The sequence below is a fragment of the Taeniopygia guttata genome, chromosome 7, assembly GCF_048771995.1.
Source record: "Taeniopygia guttata chromosome 7, bTaeGut7.mat, whole genome shotgun sequence".
In the NCBI taxonomy this organism is placed as follows: Eukaryota; Metazoa; Chordata; class Aves; order Passeriformes; family Estrildidae; genus Taeniopygia; species Taeniopygia guttata.
The window spans coordinates 18,389,367-18,406,358 of record NC_133032.1 but is presented as its reverse complement, the minus strand read 5'-3'; the positions used below and the strand labels follow the sequence as shown (position 1 = coordinate 18,406,358).

At 36.2% G+C, this 16,992-nt stretch overlaps 1 protein-coding gene and 1 long non-coding RNA gene across 3 annotated transcripts in view; one reads left to right on the top strand and one right to left on the bottom strand.

Moving 5' to 3' along the window:
• LOC115495979 (uncharacterized) overlaps positions 1–16,992 on the bottom strand; it is a 114,187-nt gene that overhangs the window by 44,506 nt on the left and 52,689 nt on the right. The window contains exon 2 of the long non-coding RNA XR_012057002.1: positions 8,111–8,220. This is a non-coding gene — a long non-coding RNA (uncharacterized lncRNA). The remainder of the gene's footprint in view (positions 1–8,110; positions 8,221–16,992) is intronic.
• Positions 1–16,992, top strand: part of PDE11A (phosphodiesterase 11A) — a 111,294-nt gene that overhangs the window by 45,940 nt on the left and 48,362 nt on the right. For both annotated transcript variants that reach the window (XM_072932296.1, XM_072932297.1), the window contains 5 exons: positions 2,922–3,054; positions 5,404–5,479; positions 6,842–6,909; positions 7,270–7,362; positions 9,995–10,045. In XM_072932296.1, coding sequence (XP_072788397.1) covers positions 2,922–3,054; positions 5,404–5,479; positions 6,842–6,909; positions 7,270–7,362; positions 9,995–10,045 — 421 coding nt within the window. The remainder of the gene's footprint in view (positions 1–2,921; positions 3,055–5,403; positions 5,480–6,841; positions 6,910–7,269; positions 7,363–9,994; positions 10,046–16,992) is intronic.

The window sequence follows — 16,992 nt, the reverse complement described above, 5'->3', positions numbered from 1 at the left end:
TTTTATTCAGGGACAGAAGCATGAATCAAGGAATGTGGTTGTTATTCCTGTTTTTCTCAAACTTGATCTGTAGCCAGATTAGTCAAAACAATGTAGAGTGGTATCAAGATAACCAAGCTGGCTCATTTCTTGTTACCATAGTTATATTAGCATGTTGCCACAAAGCAGTTTGTAGTAGCCTGCTCTGCTTGTAGTCAAAATTATTTTAACTTTAGTCCAAGACATGAATAAACACATAACTGGTAGCGAGCCTTTATACAATTATAAAAGTATATTTCTGTGCATTTTAACTTGAGGATGTATCAGTTTTTCTTTGATGATTTTTTTCCTGTGGAGAATGAAGCTGCTTTTACAAAGACCAAGGTTAGACTGGCAGATATGATGTCACATTTGGAGCTAGCACAGACACAGCTTGAGTTATTGGCACTATTGTGAAAAAATAAAGGTTATTTAGGATACAGAACAATGCCGCGAGCCCTTGACATTTGAGCATTTTTCTAGTGAGTTTTGCCCTTTTCATTCTGCATTCTGCAGCTGTAACTGATGTAAAGTCATGAGACTTTTCATGTGGGGAAAAAAATGGCAAGACGAGTTTCTTCATCATTACAGCAGTTAAGAAAAACATTATTTCTTTGAAATTTTAGTTGAAATCCAAAGACATTTTAGGCTGATAACATTTCTCATTACATTTTATCTAAATGAGAAAGAAGGTCCTAAGACAATATTTCATGCCCTAATATACTTTCTCACACAGTTTTAGAAGTTGGCTTTTCATTTGCCATCCTTAGATCTTCATGATAGCAGCTCACCTGTTAAATCCCTAAATATCATAATAAATACTCATACTTATTTTCTTTGCTGTTTGTAAAGAAATACCTTGCAAGGCCACATTTTCCTTTATCTGTTCAGTTTCCAAGTTTTCATCACACACCATGATCAAGTTTGTTTATTATCCATACTGGCACACTGATGCTCTTGTTTTTCCCAGTGATTTTCTTCTTGAGGTACACGTTTGCCAAGTCCCCTAAATTTTCTCTCCCTTTGAAAAAATATTACATAAATATTAGAATCCTTGGGGGCTCAGTTCTGATACGATCTAGATGAAGATGAGCCTGATGGAATGTGCTGTGGTGTATGCCTTTCCTGCACAGAAGCAGCAGTTTTGGCAGATGAGATTACCTTTTAGCAGGTAGCTGAGATGACAGTTCTCTAACCTGGCTACGAGAGGTAGTGGACAGGTTTCCTGCCTGGGCCAGAGCATGAGCTGTGTGGGCAAAAATATCTGTGCTCCTTCCCACTTGGGCTGGTACAGAGGAGTGCTGAAATCCCCCAGCTGTTTTACTGTCCTTGGGATGATGTGCCTGTCTTCTGGAGTATGGGTGTAGAGTGTTTGTTAGGAATGGAGAGAACATAATAGAACCCACTTTCAAAACTTATTTATGAATGTTAAATTGTTTCTTTTACTTGAATTCATTTGCTGCTTAAAATGCTTGACACCCATAATGCAGTCCTGATGTACGTGTCTTATATGATAATACCATTCAGATGTGAATGGTATTGAACTGGGAACTAAGTATTTTAAATTAGATCCTTATCCTTAAGGATTTTAGCTTCTAAAGTATTTGAAATAAATAAAATTATGCATTAAATTTTAAATTATAAATGTGATTTTTTTACTTAGCTCAAAACCTGTTATATTTATATGTTATATTTATGTAAAGGTCTCTACATAAGTCTCTATTTATGTTATGTGTAAAGTATACACATAACATTTATTACAGTCACTAAAAATTCTTATTCCAAATGAGAGTCAATTCTGCAAATCATTATTTTTATTTATAGTCTTTTAAGAATATTTTCTTTTCAATGAGTGACATAGTTGAATTAGTCACCAGAAAATCAAAGCAGTCAACAAAAATCAATCCTTTCACTTTGATTGAGTCTTTCAAGTATTTTACTCTTCACTCTGCTTTCATTCATGAGGAATGCTTCAAAGCCGATTGTAGTCTTCTCCATAGCTTCTTAGTAACTTTTTTCTAAGTAATGTTTCTCAGGTGTTAAAAGTTTATCAGTTTTCTTCTCAAGACTAAGACAACAGGCATTTTTTTTTAATTCACTCATGAATAGCTAGACATTGCCAGTGTCAAGAACCTTCCTGAAATAAGTCAAAGAGAACTTTCCTACTGATTAGGTGAGGTATGAGGTGAGGTCTTTAAGGTCTGCTAGATACTGAATTTTCCGGAGAAGCTGCAGTGGAGTGTGGTGAGTTAAGGCCCTAATTCTAGTGTCTTATGCTCCTTTAGTGATAGCTCTCTAGTGCCTCAATAATTGTAGCAGAAGGTCAACCAGGTAAAAAAAAAAGGAAACCTTCATGTCTTGTGTGACTACTTGGATCTACCTGCTGTAATATACTTGCTGTATTGATTTAAGACTTACTTAACGATCCCTCCTTCAGCCATTCAGATACCAAAATTTTTTAAAAAGTCATTTTGACAGGAAAATTATTGAAAATAAAAATTGAAAATATCACAGATTATTAGATTAATTTTAAAAATCTGAAAAGTATATATTTTCAGGTAACTCTACAGAAAATATTTTTATAACTGGTTGCTTTCCATGGGCAGTCCTGTATCCTACAGAAACTTAGAACACAATCTACTGTTGAATCATAGGTAAAATACATCAAATATTTTATTTACTTGAGACACCAATGCTGTTTTCCATACAAAGAGTTGTGTAAATGAGAAAATTTTTGAAGTACCATTTCAATAATACCAAATTATTTTTCTATAGTTAATTTTTAGTAACTGTTAAAAATTGTGAATGGTTCTCCTGTTCCTATTCATGTGCATTTAAGACATGGTGGACTTGCAATTAATGTTGACTGTATTCTTTTCTTCCCTTGCCCTGCATTTTGATAGTTTCAAAGACAGCATGGAAAAATCATCTTATTCTGACTGGCTAATCAACAACAGCATTGCTGAACTCGTCGCTTCCACAGGTCTCCCAGTGAACATCAGTGATGCCTATCAGGATCCTCGCTTTGATGCTGAGGTAAGAGATTTTTACAAATGTAATTATATATTAATTTTGAGCATCGTGACTAAATAAAAATTTTGGTTTGACAGCCAAGTGGCTGTGAGAAATGTGAATATTTATTTTGAACTATTTTTTATGTCCAGTAAGTTGTCCTTCTGGTCTTCTATGGTTTTATACCATATGCCAACACAGATCACTGAATTAGTCTATGACTTTAAGTTATTTGTCCATTATTCTTTCTTTTTTTTTCCTATTTATAAGTGATTCCCTTACCAATTGCCTTGATATTTATGCAAATTGATTTTTATTGCTGAAAATTTGTTGGTGATCAGCGTTAGCGGCACCAGTGTTGTTAGCTGTTGGGGTGGCTGCGGCTGAACACAGACAGAATGTGAACAGAACTGGTATCCAGACAGACAAATGTTGTTTGTGATCTAACTTAGCAAACCAACCGTTTAATTTGCTGAAATACACACTGGATTGGGTACTTCTTCAAGATACATATCACTCCCAATAATAGTTGTTTGTGTATCTTAAGGTATTCATTTCCTGTTAGAAAGGTGTAGCTACAGATAAAAATGTAAGTATACTCAACATCTAAATGAATGTTAGAGGTGTATGGAAGGACAAAATCTTCACTGAATTCTAATCCAGAATTACTATGGAGGATTTGGCCAGCAGTCGGACAGCAAATTAATCACAGCCTTGGTCAGAAAGCTTCCTAAAATATATTACTACAGTAAGTATTCTTGGAAGTGTTTCATGTTGAGAATTTGCTTGGTTCCAATTTTATTCCATATGTCATTAAAGGGATTATTTCTGAAACCAGCAGATTTTTTTGAAACAAGAAAAAATAAAAGGGGCCTGCTATAGAAGCATAAAAGGAAACTGAATTGATGTTAATCTGTTCAGAATTCCAGGAAGTACAATTAATGCCTGGGGTGTTTAGATATGCTAACTTAAAGCCTGCTAGTCCTTGATGTTTGCAACTGTACTTGTATTATATAATCTCCTGAATAATTCAGTTTTCTCTTCTTTCTTTCACAGTTAGTTCTTTCCAAGTTGGAGGCACTACACAATATATAAGGAAAATTATACAAAGGGCAATAATAATTTTCTTTTGATGGGTTCTTATGAAAATTTAATTCTTAAATTCAGTTTTTCTACTCAATTATTTCTACAATCAAGAGTAGTAAGAGGAACATAGTATCCCTTATTACTTAGATAGAATCAAACATACATTTATAATTATGAGCAGAGATTCTGTTCTCTGCTTCTGTTGAAAATCATCTTTATTTTTTTTCTTAGAACACTACTTCTCATCTGCAAATGTTGATGATCAATTTTCAACTCATTCATCAAGATTTTAATGCAAAAGTATTTTGCAGTTCATTTTAAGACGTACGTTTGAATCAATTATTGCCCCATTTACCTGGTTTTTAGGTGGCACTCCACACTGGTTTCAGTGATGAGTTCTGAGTATGTATAAATAGACAGTAATCTATTTAAAACCTGATTTATGTCTTTTGCTAGCTAGATCACAGTGATCCCTTCCTGCTTCCCATATATGAATTATTGCTGGTCATTTAGTTTTCTTCTATTAAAGATTGCCTGTAGCAGTGGTAGTTCTAGAAAGAGAACCTCTCCTGATCGTCTGTGAGTGGACTCATTCCACTCTCTTAATCTCTTTTGAAGAACTGTTTTCATTAGATTTTGCAGCAGTGACACTAAAGAATAAAGCTTATTAATTGTAGAAAAGAGAGAATCAGTGACACTTAAAATAAATTGTGAATCTGTATACTGTATTAGCTAGAAAACAATAAATGAGGCAGTTAATTGTCATTGGAACAAAAGGACCAGTTATCTCAAATCTAGGATTTGGCTCCATCCTTACATTTCATACTAACTTGCATTTCTGCACAATTGCCTACTTTCTCTCGCCTTTTTTCTGAAAATATGTATTTCCTGTAAGCCTCCTTCTACAGCTGCCACGCTAACAAATTGTCTCACAATTGGGAAGGCTACTTCTAACTTGTTCAGTGAAAAGTTACCCCTCCTAATCCACCAGTCTAAGAATCCAAAATTTGTCTGGACATCACCTCAATTATAGTTTGTCTTTAGAGTCAAATAGTGGAAGCTTAATGTGGCAAAGATGCCAATGTTTGTATATTCTTTGGCAATTTTTGGAATAATCCATATGACTTTTGGTTATTCTGGAGGAAGTTTCAGCAGATTTTTTTTCTGAGAGCTGATAGATATGAAATGACAACTTTAACGTAAACTTAGTCCTTGACATTTCTATTACTATGATTTAAAAGGCTGAAAATGGCACCACTAATGGAAGCTCTCATTTCTACATTTTAGGCTGACCAAATTTCTGGCTTTCACATAAGATCTGTTCTGTGTGTTCCTATATGGAACAGCACCCACCAAATAATTGGTAAGACTTCCCTCATGGCTGCCTAATTTTTGTGCTACTGTAAATTTAGTTCTATCTTTTTAATTCCGTGTTCCTCTTTCTTTGTATTCCCGGCTGAGTATTGTTAAGATGTTACAGTACCTAGGATGCATGCTACATATCCAAGAAGGGATGTTTTGACTTGGATACTGTGTGGACAATATATAACCTAACTTTCCAGCTGTGTCGTTAAGTTATATATTGTACTGAACTTTAATGCAATAAAAACAGAAATTCTAACCATATTAGTGAAAAATGTTTTATATGCACTGATGTTTTCCTTGGGTCTCCATCTTTAGTACATGGGCAACTGCATGCAGTCAAGCTAAGGGTTCATTTCCCTCCAACGATGAACTCTGGGTGCAATCAGGGAAGATTTGCTGGAGGGGCTGTGGCAGTGGTCAGAGTTGCCTGTTGCAGTGGTGGATCAGGATGTGACAATTTCAGGAGATCTTTCATAGGATTGTTTGCATCTATGCTACACCAGCAGTTGGCCCTGTGCTATTACCTGCTTTTGGCACAAAAAGGAGTGCTTGTAAATAACAGCGCCAGATTCCTCTGCTAACGTTCCTCAGAAGAACTGACGTCAAAGCAATATCAATTTATACTGGCAGGGCAAGAGTTAGATCCCTGTGCATTGTGGCTCTCAGCCAGGGAGAGGAGATGGGAGGTGCATTACTGAAGGCACTTGGTGCCATGCAGGGTCTTTGAGCTTCTTTAGCAGAGGTGATGTGGGAGCTGAGTGTTTTAAAAATACATCTTGTTGTTTGTTGTGAACTCCGTCTTATCTTCAAGAATGAGAAATAATCTGAACTCTTGACAGCAGATTACTCTTACAAGTATTTTTCTAAGATCTTATTGCAGATAAATGAAATAGAAATGTTTGTTCCAGTAAAATTAGTTTGGAAAATACATTTTTTCATTGGCTCAGTAAATTAATGAACCAGTCATGAGTAAAAAACGGTTTATATACCCAGATGATACTAAACTAAGATTTTAGGAATGAAGGTACCGATTCAGTAAATTGTATTGGAAACTCCAAATTTTTAGGACAACTTATGTGATTGCTGTTAGCAAGGTGATCAAGATCTTTCTCAAATAGATCTTTAGATCTCAAATAGATAATTTTTGTGAAAAGCACTGTGAGTAACTTTTCGATTTGCAGTATTATACTTAGATAGTAAAGAATAGCAGCTGAAAGTATCAAAACAATCAAATTTTTGCACATCTGCGTCCAATTATTTTCAGTTTGAAATATGTGGTTTACATTTTACCAATGAATAAAACATTCTGCATTGTGCATTAATGAATGAAGATTATAATTCATATTAACTCTTTTTAAAGGGGTAGCTCAAGTGTTGAACAGGCTTGATGGGAAATCCTTTGATGATGCTGACCAGCGACTGTTTGAAGTAAGAGGCATTCAGTTCACTATTAACATACTTTTTCAGTAGCATTTGGTATTTCTCAGTAATCTGCTTCAGTCCACTCCAGGGATGGGGGGAGAATATCTTGTCTATATTCGTGGTTTGACATTAATTCTCAGAAATCCTCACTTAGAAGGTGACATCCTAATTAAAACAAGATTCTGGCATCTAATCTCTCATCTGGAGGCCAGTGACTCACCTGCATTCTTAAAATAACCTGTTCAAACATGATTATTCCTAATATTCCCATGCAATTTCTTTTCATGATTAAGCCAGTGTTTATCTTTGTGCTTGTATTGTAACTGATTCACAATTGACTCTCTTTTGTCTCTTTTTAAATTATAGGCTTTTGTTATTTTTTGTGGCCTGGGTATCAACAACACAATTATGTATGACCAAGTGAAGAAATCCTGGGCAAAACAGTCTGTGGCTCTTGACGTATGTGTACATCTTTGTGAAACCTTTTCTTGCTCCTAACTGTTACATGTAAAGAAGCTCACTATATTTTTAAAAACTATGATTATTTAAACTTCTCTAACCAAATTCAACAATATAGCACTGTGGTCTATATATCGGGAGATTTTAAACATTATCATATTAAAAATCATCTTGGTGAGAAAAAAGCCTGGAGTTTTGAGGATAGCTTTACAAATTCACATTATTCCTACTACAACAATAATTAAGAACAGTTTGAATGAAATTTCAGATCTTTTGAAAAAAGCATTATTCAAGACTGATTAATCTTAAAACATCGCTCTGAGGAAAGGGTAACATCACTAAGATATTGGTATTGTTTTAAATTTCACATGTGATAAGAGAAGAAAATCATCTAGCTCTCCCTGATGTGTGCACCTTTTACCTATGTAATTCCGTTGAGTTTCTCCAGTACTCACCATTGCAGTAAGATCCACAAAAATAATATTGGCCTGAATGAAATATGAAATTCTTTCTATTAAAAGAAAAATCAAACCTAACTGTATTACTATAAAGAGGCTTTTTTTTCACTTTGCTTTAAGGCTTGAGATATTAATCTTCATAGTGGGGTTGCATCCTGTGCTGCACACAGACCTATTAAAACTTTCCAAAGTCAGTAAGATCGTTGGTGTTAGAAATCCTAAACATAATTGGCTTTCTTTATTTGTATATATCTACCCATGTAGGAGGAAAAGTTAAAAGCTTAGCTTACCTTTTCAGGCCTCCTGCAAGATCCTTATACTTTACATGCCATAGTCATGAATAAGTCTTCATATGTCCCACGTATCTGTGCAATATGACACCTGAGAATGAGTGCTCCTCCTGGCAAGAAAAGCAAGCAGTGCTAGATGTCACACACAGATATACAGGGATGAAACTTCACATAGAAGTTTATTTGCCACTGAAATAAAAGAAAATTAATTTTTTTTTGTTTAAAATACAACTTCTTTCTTTGATCTAAAAAATACTAATAACCATATAGCTTATATGTGTAGAGTTGATAAATAGCCATTAATCTGCAATTAAAAGTAATTCTTTCTATAAGTGGGCAACAGCTCTTGATAATATTTGCATAAAATTATAGAAGATGCAGGAGAAAAGTATTGAACACTAGAATGGTATGAGATGAAGGACTGCGGATTTTCACTAATAGAATACTTCATTAGTACTTATGTATTTAGTTATAATGGCAATGAATGGCACTTGAAAATTACATTGATATCAGATGTAAAATAAACGAAATTGTTATATATCACAATAAGATTCTTGTCTGTATATAGTTTTCATATAGTATTCTGATAAGATTGACTACTAAATAGAAGAGCAAAACATAAATAAATTATCAGGAAAGTTTGCCATGATTCAAAGCCAGGCTAAATACTTTTTTTATACTAAGGACACAAAATTTGCAAATTATTTAAAGATTAGAGTAATAAATACTAAGGAAGACTTAAAAACTAGAAGGTTATAATGAATACAGATCAAGGAGAATTTTGCTGTTAAATGTAATCTGTCATAGCATAAGATATAATCTGACTCATTTTACCAGTTTCTGAGAGAAGTTGCAGTATGGTTGGATAGAAAAATAGATACTGTTTGAGAAAGGACATGATGTATTATCATACAAAGTAAAATGGGGTACAGAACCAATGAGTTTATGTTTTTTATTTATTCTTGTACAGTGCAGGAATGAATTACTGTTACTGTAAAAGGTGACATCTCTAAAACTGATATGTCTTGGGACTTAACCACAAGGTGTTGCAAATCAAAGCCCTGTGAGACAGTTTAGGTGTTTGTATGAATAACAGAGCCATTAATGGATGAAAATGATTTCCAAGTGAGAAGCCTGTATCATAGCTTTAGCACACCAGAAGGTCAGGTGTTGCAGAGAGGGGAAGGACCTGTCCCAGCTGGGAGTGCTGGGAAAGCTCTGGCTCTGGGAGCTGCCTCATGGACCAGCACAGCTCGCCCCATGCACAGCCAGAGCCCCCCATGGTGGGCCCAGAACACAGGATGGCTCTGGCATCTTCTGCAGCGCTTGCTCAGTGTTAGTATCAACCCACGAGGATACAATGTACTACATATTAATGGCTGCATACCAAGAGGCAATAAGAGCATGTGTGCAGTACTTTGTACATTTTATTTGATGCTGCTCTCTGCAGAATGGTATTGAAGAGAATGTCAGACACAGCACAGAGGTGCTGATATTTGGATGCAGTCATGTGACACTAGTATAGGCATTAAAGCTTTTCAGTATAGCAAAAGGCATTATTAAAAGTCCATAAATCTACTGTTACTTTTACATTAAATTCTTTCTCTTTTGATTGTAGAACTTCAGGAGAACAATGTAGGAATCCTTATAACATTAAATTACTTACTGTTCATTATTTCCTATAAAATTCCTTGCAGTATAACTGTCAAATATATGCCTGATAACCTGTAATTAGCTATGACATGCTGTCAATCAGAACAGAATTATCACACAAACACTAATAAAATTTGCTTTAAACATAACTGATTAGACTGCAGTACAGAACCCTGATATTGCTACTTGACAAATGTACAAAACTGGTTTTTATGTTTTGTTCTGGGGCAGGTGTTGTCTTATCATGCAACATGTTCGAAGGCAGAAGTGGATAAATTCAAGGTAAGATTTAAGTTTTTAATGTACTGATTTCTGGAACTATAACTGTAAATTAATATTTGTCTAGATTGTCTGAGAGAAATTTTACATCATAAGCAGAAAATCTGAATTAAAGATTATTTACAGTGGATATATTACATGTAAGGCTGTTAAGCAGGGAAGGTGGAACATTTCTTTCAGAGCTGCAGTGGTGGGTGCACAGCAGCAAAGTCCCATTGTCCCAGCACCAGCTACTGGAACTGCATGTAGTGTGGGTTTGGTGGCCTTCTCAGCAGGAACCATCACAGGGAAGTCATACCACGTAGAACATGAGAGAGAGAGACTAGAGAAAAAGAAAAGAACTCAAGACTTTACATGCATAAGCTATAAAGCTTGGAAGCTGCTCTGTGTTTACTAAAAAAGTGGAGCATTCTCTATCCAGGCTGTGCATAGGCTCAGAAGGCTGGATGGGAAGGTGAGAGATAACTCAGATAACTCCTGTAAGCGCCCTTGACAGAATGTGAAAGTGATGTGCTCTGAGTGTAGCATTAGTAGGGACCAATAATTACATGTTCTCACTGAATGCTGCCTTGCCATGGGCTGGAAAGTGGGTGGAACAGTGCCCTTGATTTTCATCACTGCCAGCACTCCAGTGCTGCTTTTGTGATAGACTGTTTGTCTTTTCCTGCTTGAAGAGGCGCTTGGGAAATTTGGTGATGCTTCCCTTGGCTATGAGGAGGCAATGCTGGTAGAGAGCTCCTTAAAGCTGTTTGGGAGGCTCCCATGATGGGTATCACTGCTGGTCTCCTGGACACACTGCATCAGAGACTGTAGTGAGGTCTGGGAAGGAGATCTGGACTGTTGCGGCTCCACATTGCTGGCACTCCCTGCTCTGGAGCTCTGGCATCTGTCTAGCTGAAAATCAACTGTTGGGTGGTTATTTTGACACTTGGCTGTCAGGCTGCAACCTGCTTTCTGCACCACGGGGATGCCTGTGGTGAAAGGGGGAACACATGGCTGGCATAGAGCTGATCCTGCTGAGTGATCTGGGCTGAGGAAGGGCACCTCTTGCTAGTTAATGAGTTTGTAGATTATTGTCTGTGCCTGGTATCTGTATCGATACCTGGTGATAAGGGTGTAATATTCTCCCTCCACTGTAGTTACTGGTATGATTACCTCACTTATGTATGAAGAAGATGAGATTACTGAAGTATTGCTGGAATCAGCATGCTTAAAGATCATCCAACACTACAGGAAGTACTTCTGCATGTGCAGTAAATTGTATTCAGTGTTTGGCAAAAAGAACTGAACACTATTGAGAAAGAGGAAAGAAAGGGGTAAAGGACCATCAACTTTCTGTTTTATTTTTGTATTTCCATTTACCTTAAAACTACACATCTGTAATATAGTTTCTATAACTCTCAGGAGTCCACCAGCATCTTTGTATGTCCAAGAGGGCCATACTTGATTGCTGTCAGCCATTGAAAGACAGCTCTCCTTCATAGCCTCTGTACTTGAAATAACAGCCTGCTATGTTACTCTTTGGACTCAGATGCTCATGTGATGAGAAGCTATTTTACTTTTTTTCCCAGGTGACTTCATTAATAGATAGACCAGTCTCCAAGTAAGAAATGTCTTTTTGTTATCCATTTACCTTGAAGGCATGCAACTATCCATTTAATAGCTAATAATAAGGTAAAAGGAAATGAAAAGCATTTATTCATTAATAACTCCAGAAGATACAATTCCAAAATACACGTGTTTTATAAAGAACATAGATGAGAAAATAAGGAACATAACCAAGCTATGGCTAAAGTAAGTTAGGCTATTTTTTAGAAAAATTGTCCATTTTCTATGTCTATATATGTGGCAGCACATTTCTCCCTCTCTCAGGATTTTTCATAGAGGTGCACAGAGAGAAATGAAAGAGAAAACAATTTCTACTTCTGTTCCTTGTTTTTCCTATGTGGAATGTGTTTGGAGAATTGTTTACCTGGAGTACGGGCTTGATTGGCTTCTGGTGAGGATTGTTTGAGCCTGATGGCCAATCCAATCCACCTGTGCCTGGATGAGAGCGAGAGTGTAGTATGTGGTTTTAGTATCTTCCTTGATATAGTATATTAATGTATTTTAGCATAGTTATAATAAAGAAATCATTCAGCCTTCTGAATTGAGTCAGACATCATCATTTCTTCCCATTGGGTTCGCCTGTATTTACAACATACATCCAGTTGTCTCACTTTCAATTCCTGACAAAATTACTCTGAAATAGTTTTTTAAATGCTTTTGCACCACTGTATGTAACCAAAACGAAAGAACAAAAACCCAGAGACAACCAACCAGCATGTCTTGTGGGCCTGTGACACAGAGCTCATCCCAGAGAGGGCCATCCATCTGTGGGATGAAATTGCTCCCATCCCCCTGCTTACAGCCAGCCTCTCTGCTGAGGTCTCCCAAGGCATCCTACCCTGAAATCATTGCTCTTTTCCCTGTTTGTTATATCGTTATATTTTGTATAAGCCCTTTGTTATATTAGGATCATCTTCTAGACTTGACTGGCTAATAAACCATCCCTCCCTCTGGGGGTGTTTGGGCTAAATGTGTCCCCTCTCTCGGTGGTGATTTATTGGCAGATGTCAGAGCAAATGTCTGTTACGATTGACCCGATGTCCTGGTTCAGTCAGAGCAGAGACACAGACACGACAGAAACATCTAAATGAGAGTGATGCCAGGAGATCACTATTGGCTCCCGACTGACACAGCACCCAGAAGTAATTAATGACTTTGGAGTGACAATATATTTGAGTTGACAACTTCTCAACATATTATCCCAAACATACTGTAACTGGACCACAGGATCTTGGAAATAATTACATACTCTTGTAGTACAAGATTTTTTTCCCCTCTTTGTAAGTTTTTATAAAATGTTTTTCCATTAATATTTATTTGCTCAGGATCTCAAGGATATTATGATAAAAAGTGAAAAATTGCAAGTGTACTTAAAATTTCTTTTTCCACTGGCTTTTACCAATGAAGTATTTTATTTTATTTTATTTTATTTTATTTTATTTTATTTTATTTTATTTTATTTTATTTTATTTTATTTTATTTTATTTTATTTTATTTTATTTTATTTTATTTTATAGAAAGCCCAGCAAGAGGAGCTAAAGTGGATTTTTTTTAACTTGAAATTTCATCAGTAATTTCTTACTATTATTGGATGAATTCACAAACACATAAATTCACAAATATACCCATCTTTTTAATAATTAAGCATAATCACTGTGACCAGGTTCTGTAAAATAAATAACATTTATTTTTGTTTCTTGTAATTCCATCTAAGAATTAATGAAGAAAACCCCACCTTAATAAGAAACCCTTAAGATATTAAACCTTTTCCAGATGTTTATCTGGGAAAAAGTGCAAAGCACTATTGCTGGAGGAGCTGGAAAAATACAGAGGGAAATTCTCAGTATGAAACAATAAAACATGAGTGTATGGATATGGACCATGTCATACAATTGGATACTAAATATTTTTAGATTTTTTTCTAATTTTCAGGTTTAGATTATGATGGCTTCAAAAAACATTTAAATTAAATATACTGTTAAATTCACACAAACTGCATAATATTTTTTTGGGTTTTCTGATATATGCCGCATTACTGTGATAGGTAGATTTCTGATACCATTCTTCCAGGTACAGGAAGAAAAACCAAACTTTACTTTTCATGGGCATTTGCAAGTAAAACAAAATAAACATCACCTTGAGTGCAAATTTTTCTGAGAATATCTGAAGTCTTCAGCATGATTTACCACAATACTTCTCCTCTCTTTCATCTACATAACTATGCTAAATACAAACTTAATTTTGGCAGGGTAAGCTAAAGCAATGCACCATTGAATCATATCAATATCAATATTATTTTCAAGAAATCAGAAATCGCTATGATTTTAAAAGCTGTGACAACTTAGTTCTCCCTTGTATTTTAGACCTAAAAGACTATTCTGTCATTTCTGTTGCGTACTAGTGCTATGAACATTTGTGTCATTGGAATAGATAAGGCACTTGAGATCTGATTAATCTGAGATTGAAGCTGTCCTATGCATCCTATAGCAAACCTGTGCCAGGTTTGCTCTTACTGAAATTCAGGTCCTGCAAGCCTAAATATAGTTCTGTGTTAGACAAATATAGATACATGAGTAAAGAACGCAGAATTGTGTTCAGGGCAGGACATTTATAGCAAGAGTTACTGATTTATGAGACAGTAATGAACAAATCCTGTGACTTAGCAAGCAGCCCCACAAACACATATCACCTTTAAATTTCACCAGTGTAGTTTCCAAAGAGAATATGTAAACGCTGTCCTATTATGGGAAATGTACAAGAAGCTATTTTTAAGAAGCAAGCCTAATTGCGCAGCTGTCAATGGCATAAGCCAGATCAATATTTAATGACTGTGATGCATTATTTATAGCCCTGGGAGAGATTCCCTTTTTTAGGTCAAATAGCACACAGGAGAGATACACAATGGAAAATAACGTATCACCTGCTTTACAGAATCTTTAATTCAAAATGTGGCATGAATAAAAATTTCTGCATTTCTCAGTTTTGTAGCCTGAGGTGTGGCTATTTAAGATCTACTTCCACATAGGGAGGCTTTTGTGTGTTTCTTAAAAACACTCCTTTAACTACAGAATGATGAAAAGAGCCGAACCAAAAAAAAAAAAGAAACAACTTTTAAGACTGCTTCTGTATGTGACAATGTAAATGGTTGAATCAATGAAAGATGATGGATCTATGTGAATTTGATACTTGGAGGGAGTATGTATGATTTAACTTCTGTTATTCATGCCTTATGCACCCTTAAATATATAACAATGGGCAGCACAATGAGAACAAATGAAATTTTTGTACTGGTTTTAATTTCAATATTTGAAACAATAGGGAAAGCATTCCTTGGCTATGTTATTTTCTGCTGTGATGTCATCTTTCAATTTAGAACTACTTTAATTACTCTTATAAGCTTGTAATAAATATTTTTTAGTAGTTATTAGTAATTACTTCATAGTCTTCCTCAGTAATTAAACTTCAGAAAGGCAATCTGGCCTTTGGAGCATGTGTAAAACATTGCCATAGAATGCGGGGGGTTATGCCTTGCTGCTTTTTTGTGGCACTGCAGCGTCCATCAGTTTGGGATCCTGTGTTTCCCCAAACCCACAGCACACAGTGCCACTGCAGCTCAGCACTGTGAGCCGTGGGCCCTGCACGTGTGGGGGGAACACGAAGCTCTTCACACGCTGCAGGATTTTCCAGATGGCCTCCAAGGCTGCTCACACTCACTTCCCTTTGGCTCTCACTGCAGGGTGCAGGCTGGCACGGAGCTTTTCCCTAGTGCTGTCTATTCCAGCTGCTCAGCTTCCACTGAGAATAGCAACAATAGGAAAAAAACTAAAGAAAAAATTTGTGGGTAACCAGGGCTTAAGTGTTAATATTGAATTGTGTTCCCTTTTGAGAAAGGTACATGATCACAAGATGTAAAACACAGTTTATTTCTCTGCTTTTCCACATCCACTGCCCACGTAAGACAAGAACTAAAGCACCGTGTTAAGAGTTTCATAGTTCATCAAACCAAGGTCTTCCTTGTATTACATTATTTTGTACGCTTTGACATGTGCCCATGTCTTCAGTTGTCATGGAAACAAGAAGTCAAGAACACATTGCATACACTGAAAATTATAAACAATGATAAAATAAAATACTGAGTGTTTATACTAGTTTCTGAAGCGTGAGGCTGTCATCTGACTTCAGACAAGTGCTTTGTAGTTCAATTTTTTTCCAATTTCGGTGAACAGGGAATGGCATGGAGAAGTGGAGTAGAGAGATTGTTCATGTTTTTTTTTCTCATAAAATGTCTGGATTTAGAGACATCAAATTAAATTAGGGTGGAGCTTTGAATCTGATTAAAAATCTCTTTTCAGCAAACTTGCAGTTAAACTACATGACCTATCAGTGTAGATAGAGTTAAAAGAGTTAAAATGAGGAATTGGCAGAAGGAAAAGGCAAATTGAGACTGGTGTTCTCTGGGTCAGGGAACTCCAATATGCAGCTCACCAAAGCAGAAAGGAGTACACCAGGGGGGTATGTTTTTTTTCAGTTCAAATAATATTCTCTGAGGGTTTTTGCTTATTTTCTTTCATGAGGTGTTTTATCAGAAATAAAGATAGTCAGATGAATTCTGCATGAGAGGCACCTTTCAGGAGTTATTCTGGAGCTGTCCTGCTAGACTGATGCCATACTACAGTGCCTACCCTAACTCAAGGAATAGTAATTGAAAAAGCTAGTGGGAATTCTGAATTTGGTTTCAGAAACTTAAACATTCAGTTTTATTAAAATTTCAGCATTTGAGTTTATTGGCTTCATAGGTAATCAAGATGAGATTAAACTGCTGCAAAAGGTCACAGGGGATTCCTCTTGTAAAATTTCTAAAATGGCTATATTTATTATTTCAGGTGAAAACATAGAGCTCCCAGAGTAAAATACTACCTTCCCTCCAGGGCAAATGGAATATGAACTTTCCGGGATGTTGTGGAGGGAAGGTTCACAAGGAGTACTTTAGCCTGGTGAGGCTCAAGCCCTGAGCTGCCCTTTGGTGCAGCCAGCCCTGCCTGCTGGCTCGGGAGGGCTTCAGGGGAGGCTGCAGTGGTTGTGAGGATGGATCTGCCCTCTGAATATTTGCAGTCTAACTGGGCAAGTTCCTGGTCCCTGTGTTGTCAAATCACCTGAGCAGGGCAGGGCACTGCTTCATGGTTTGGTTTCCCATTTGCACAGAGGGCACAGAAATATTAAAACACCTGTGAAAGGTTTCAACAATTCTACTTTAGGACTGCAGCAAATTTGTGTGATGCAACTGTATTGCATTTATATGATAAGCCTGCACAAAACTAGTTTCTTTTCTTGTGTAGGAGGTA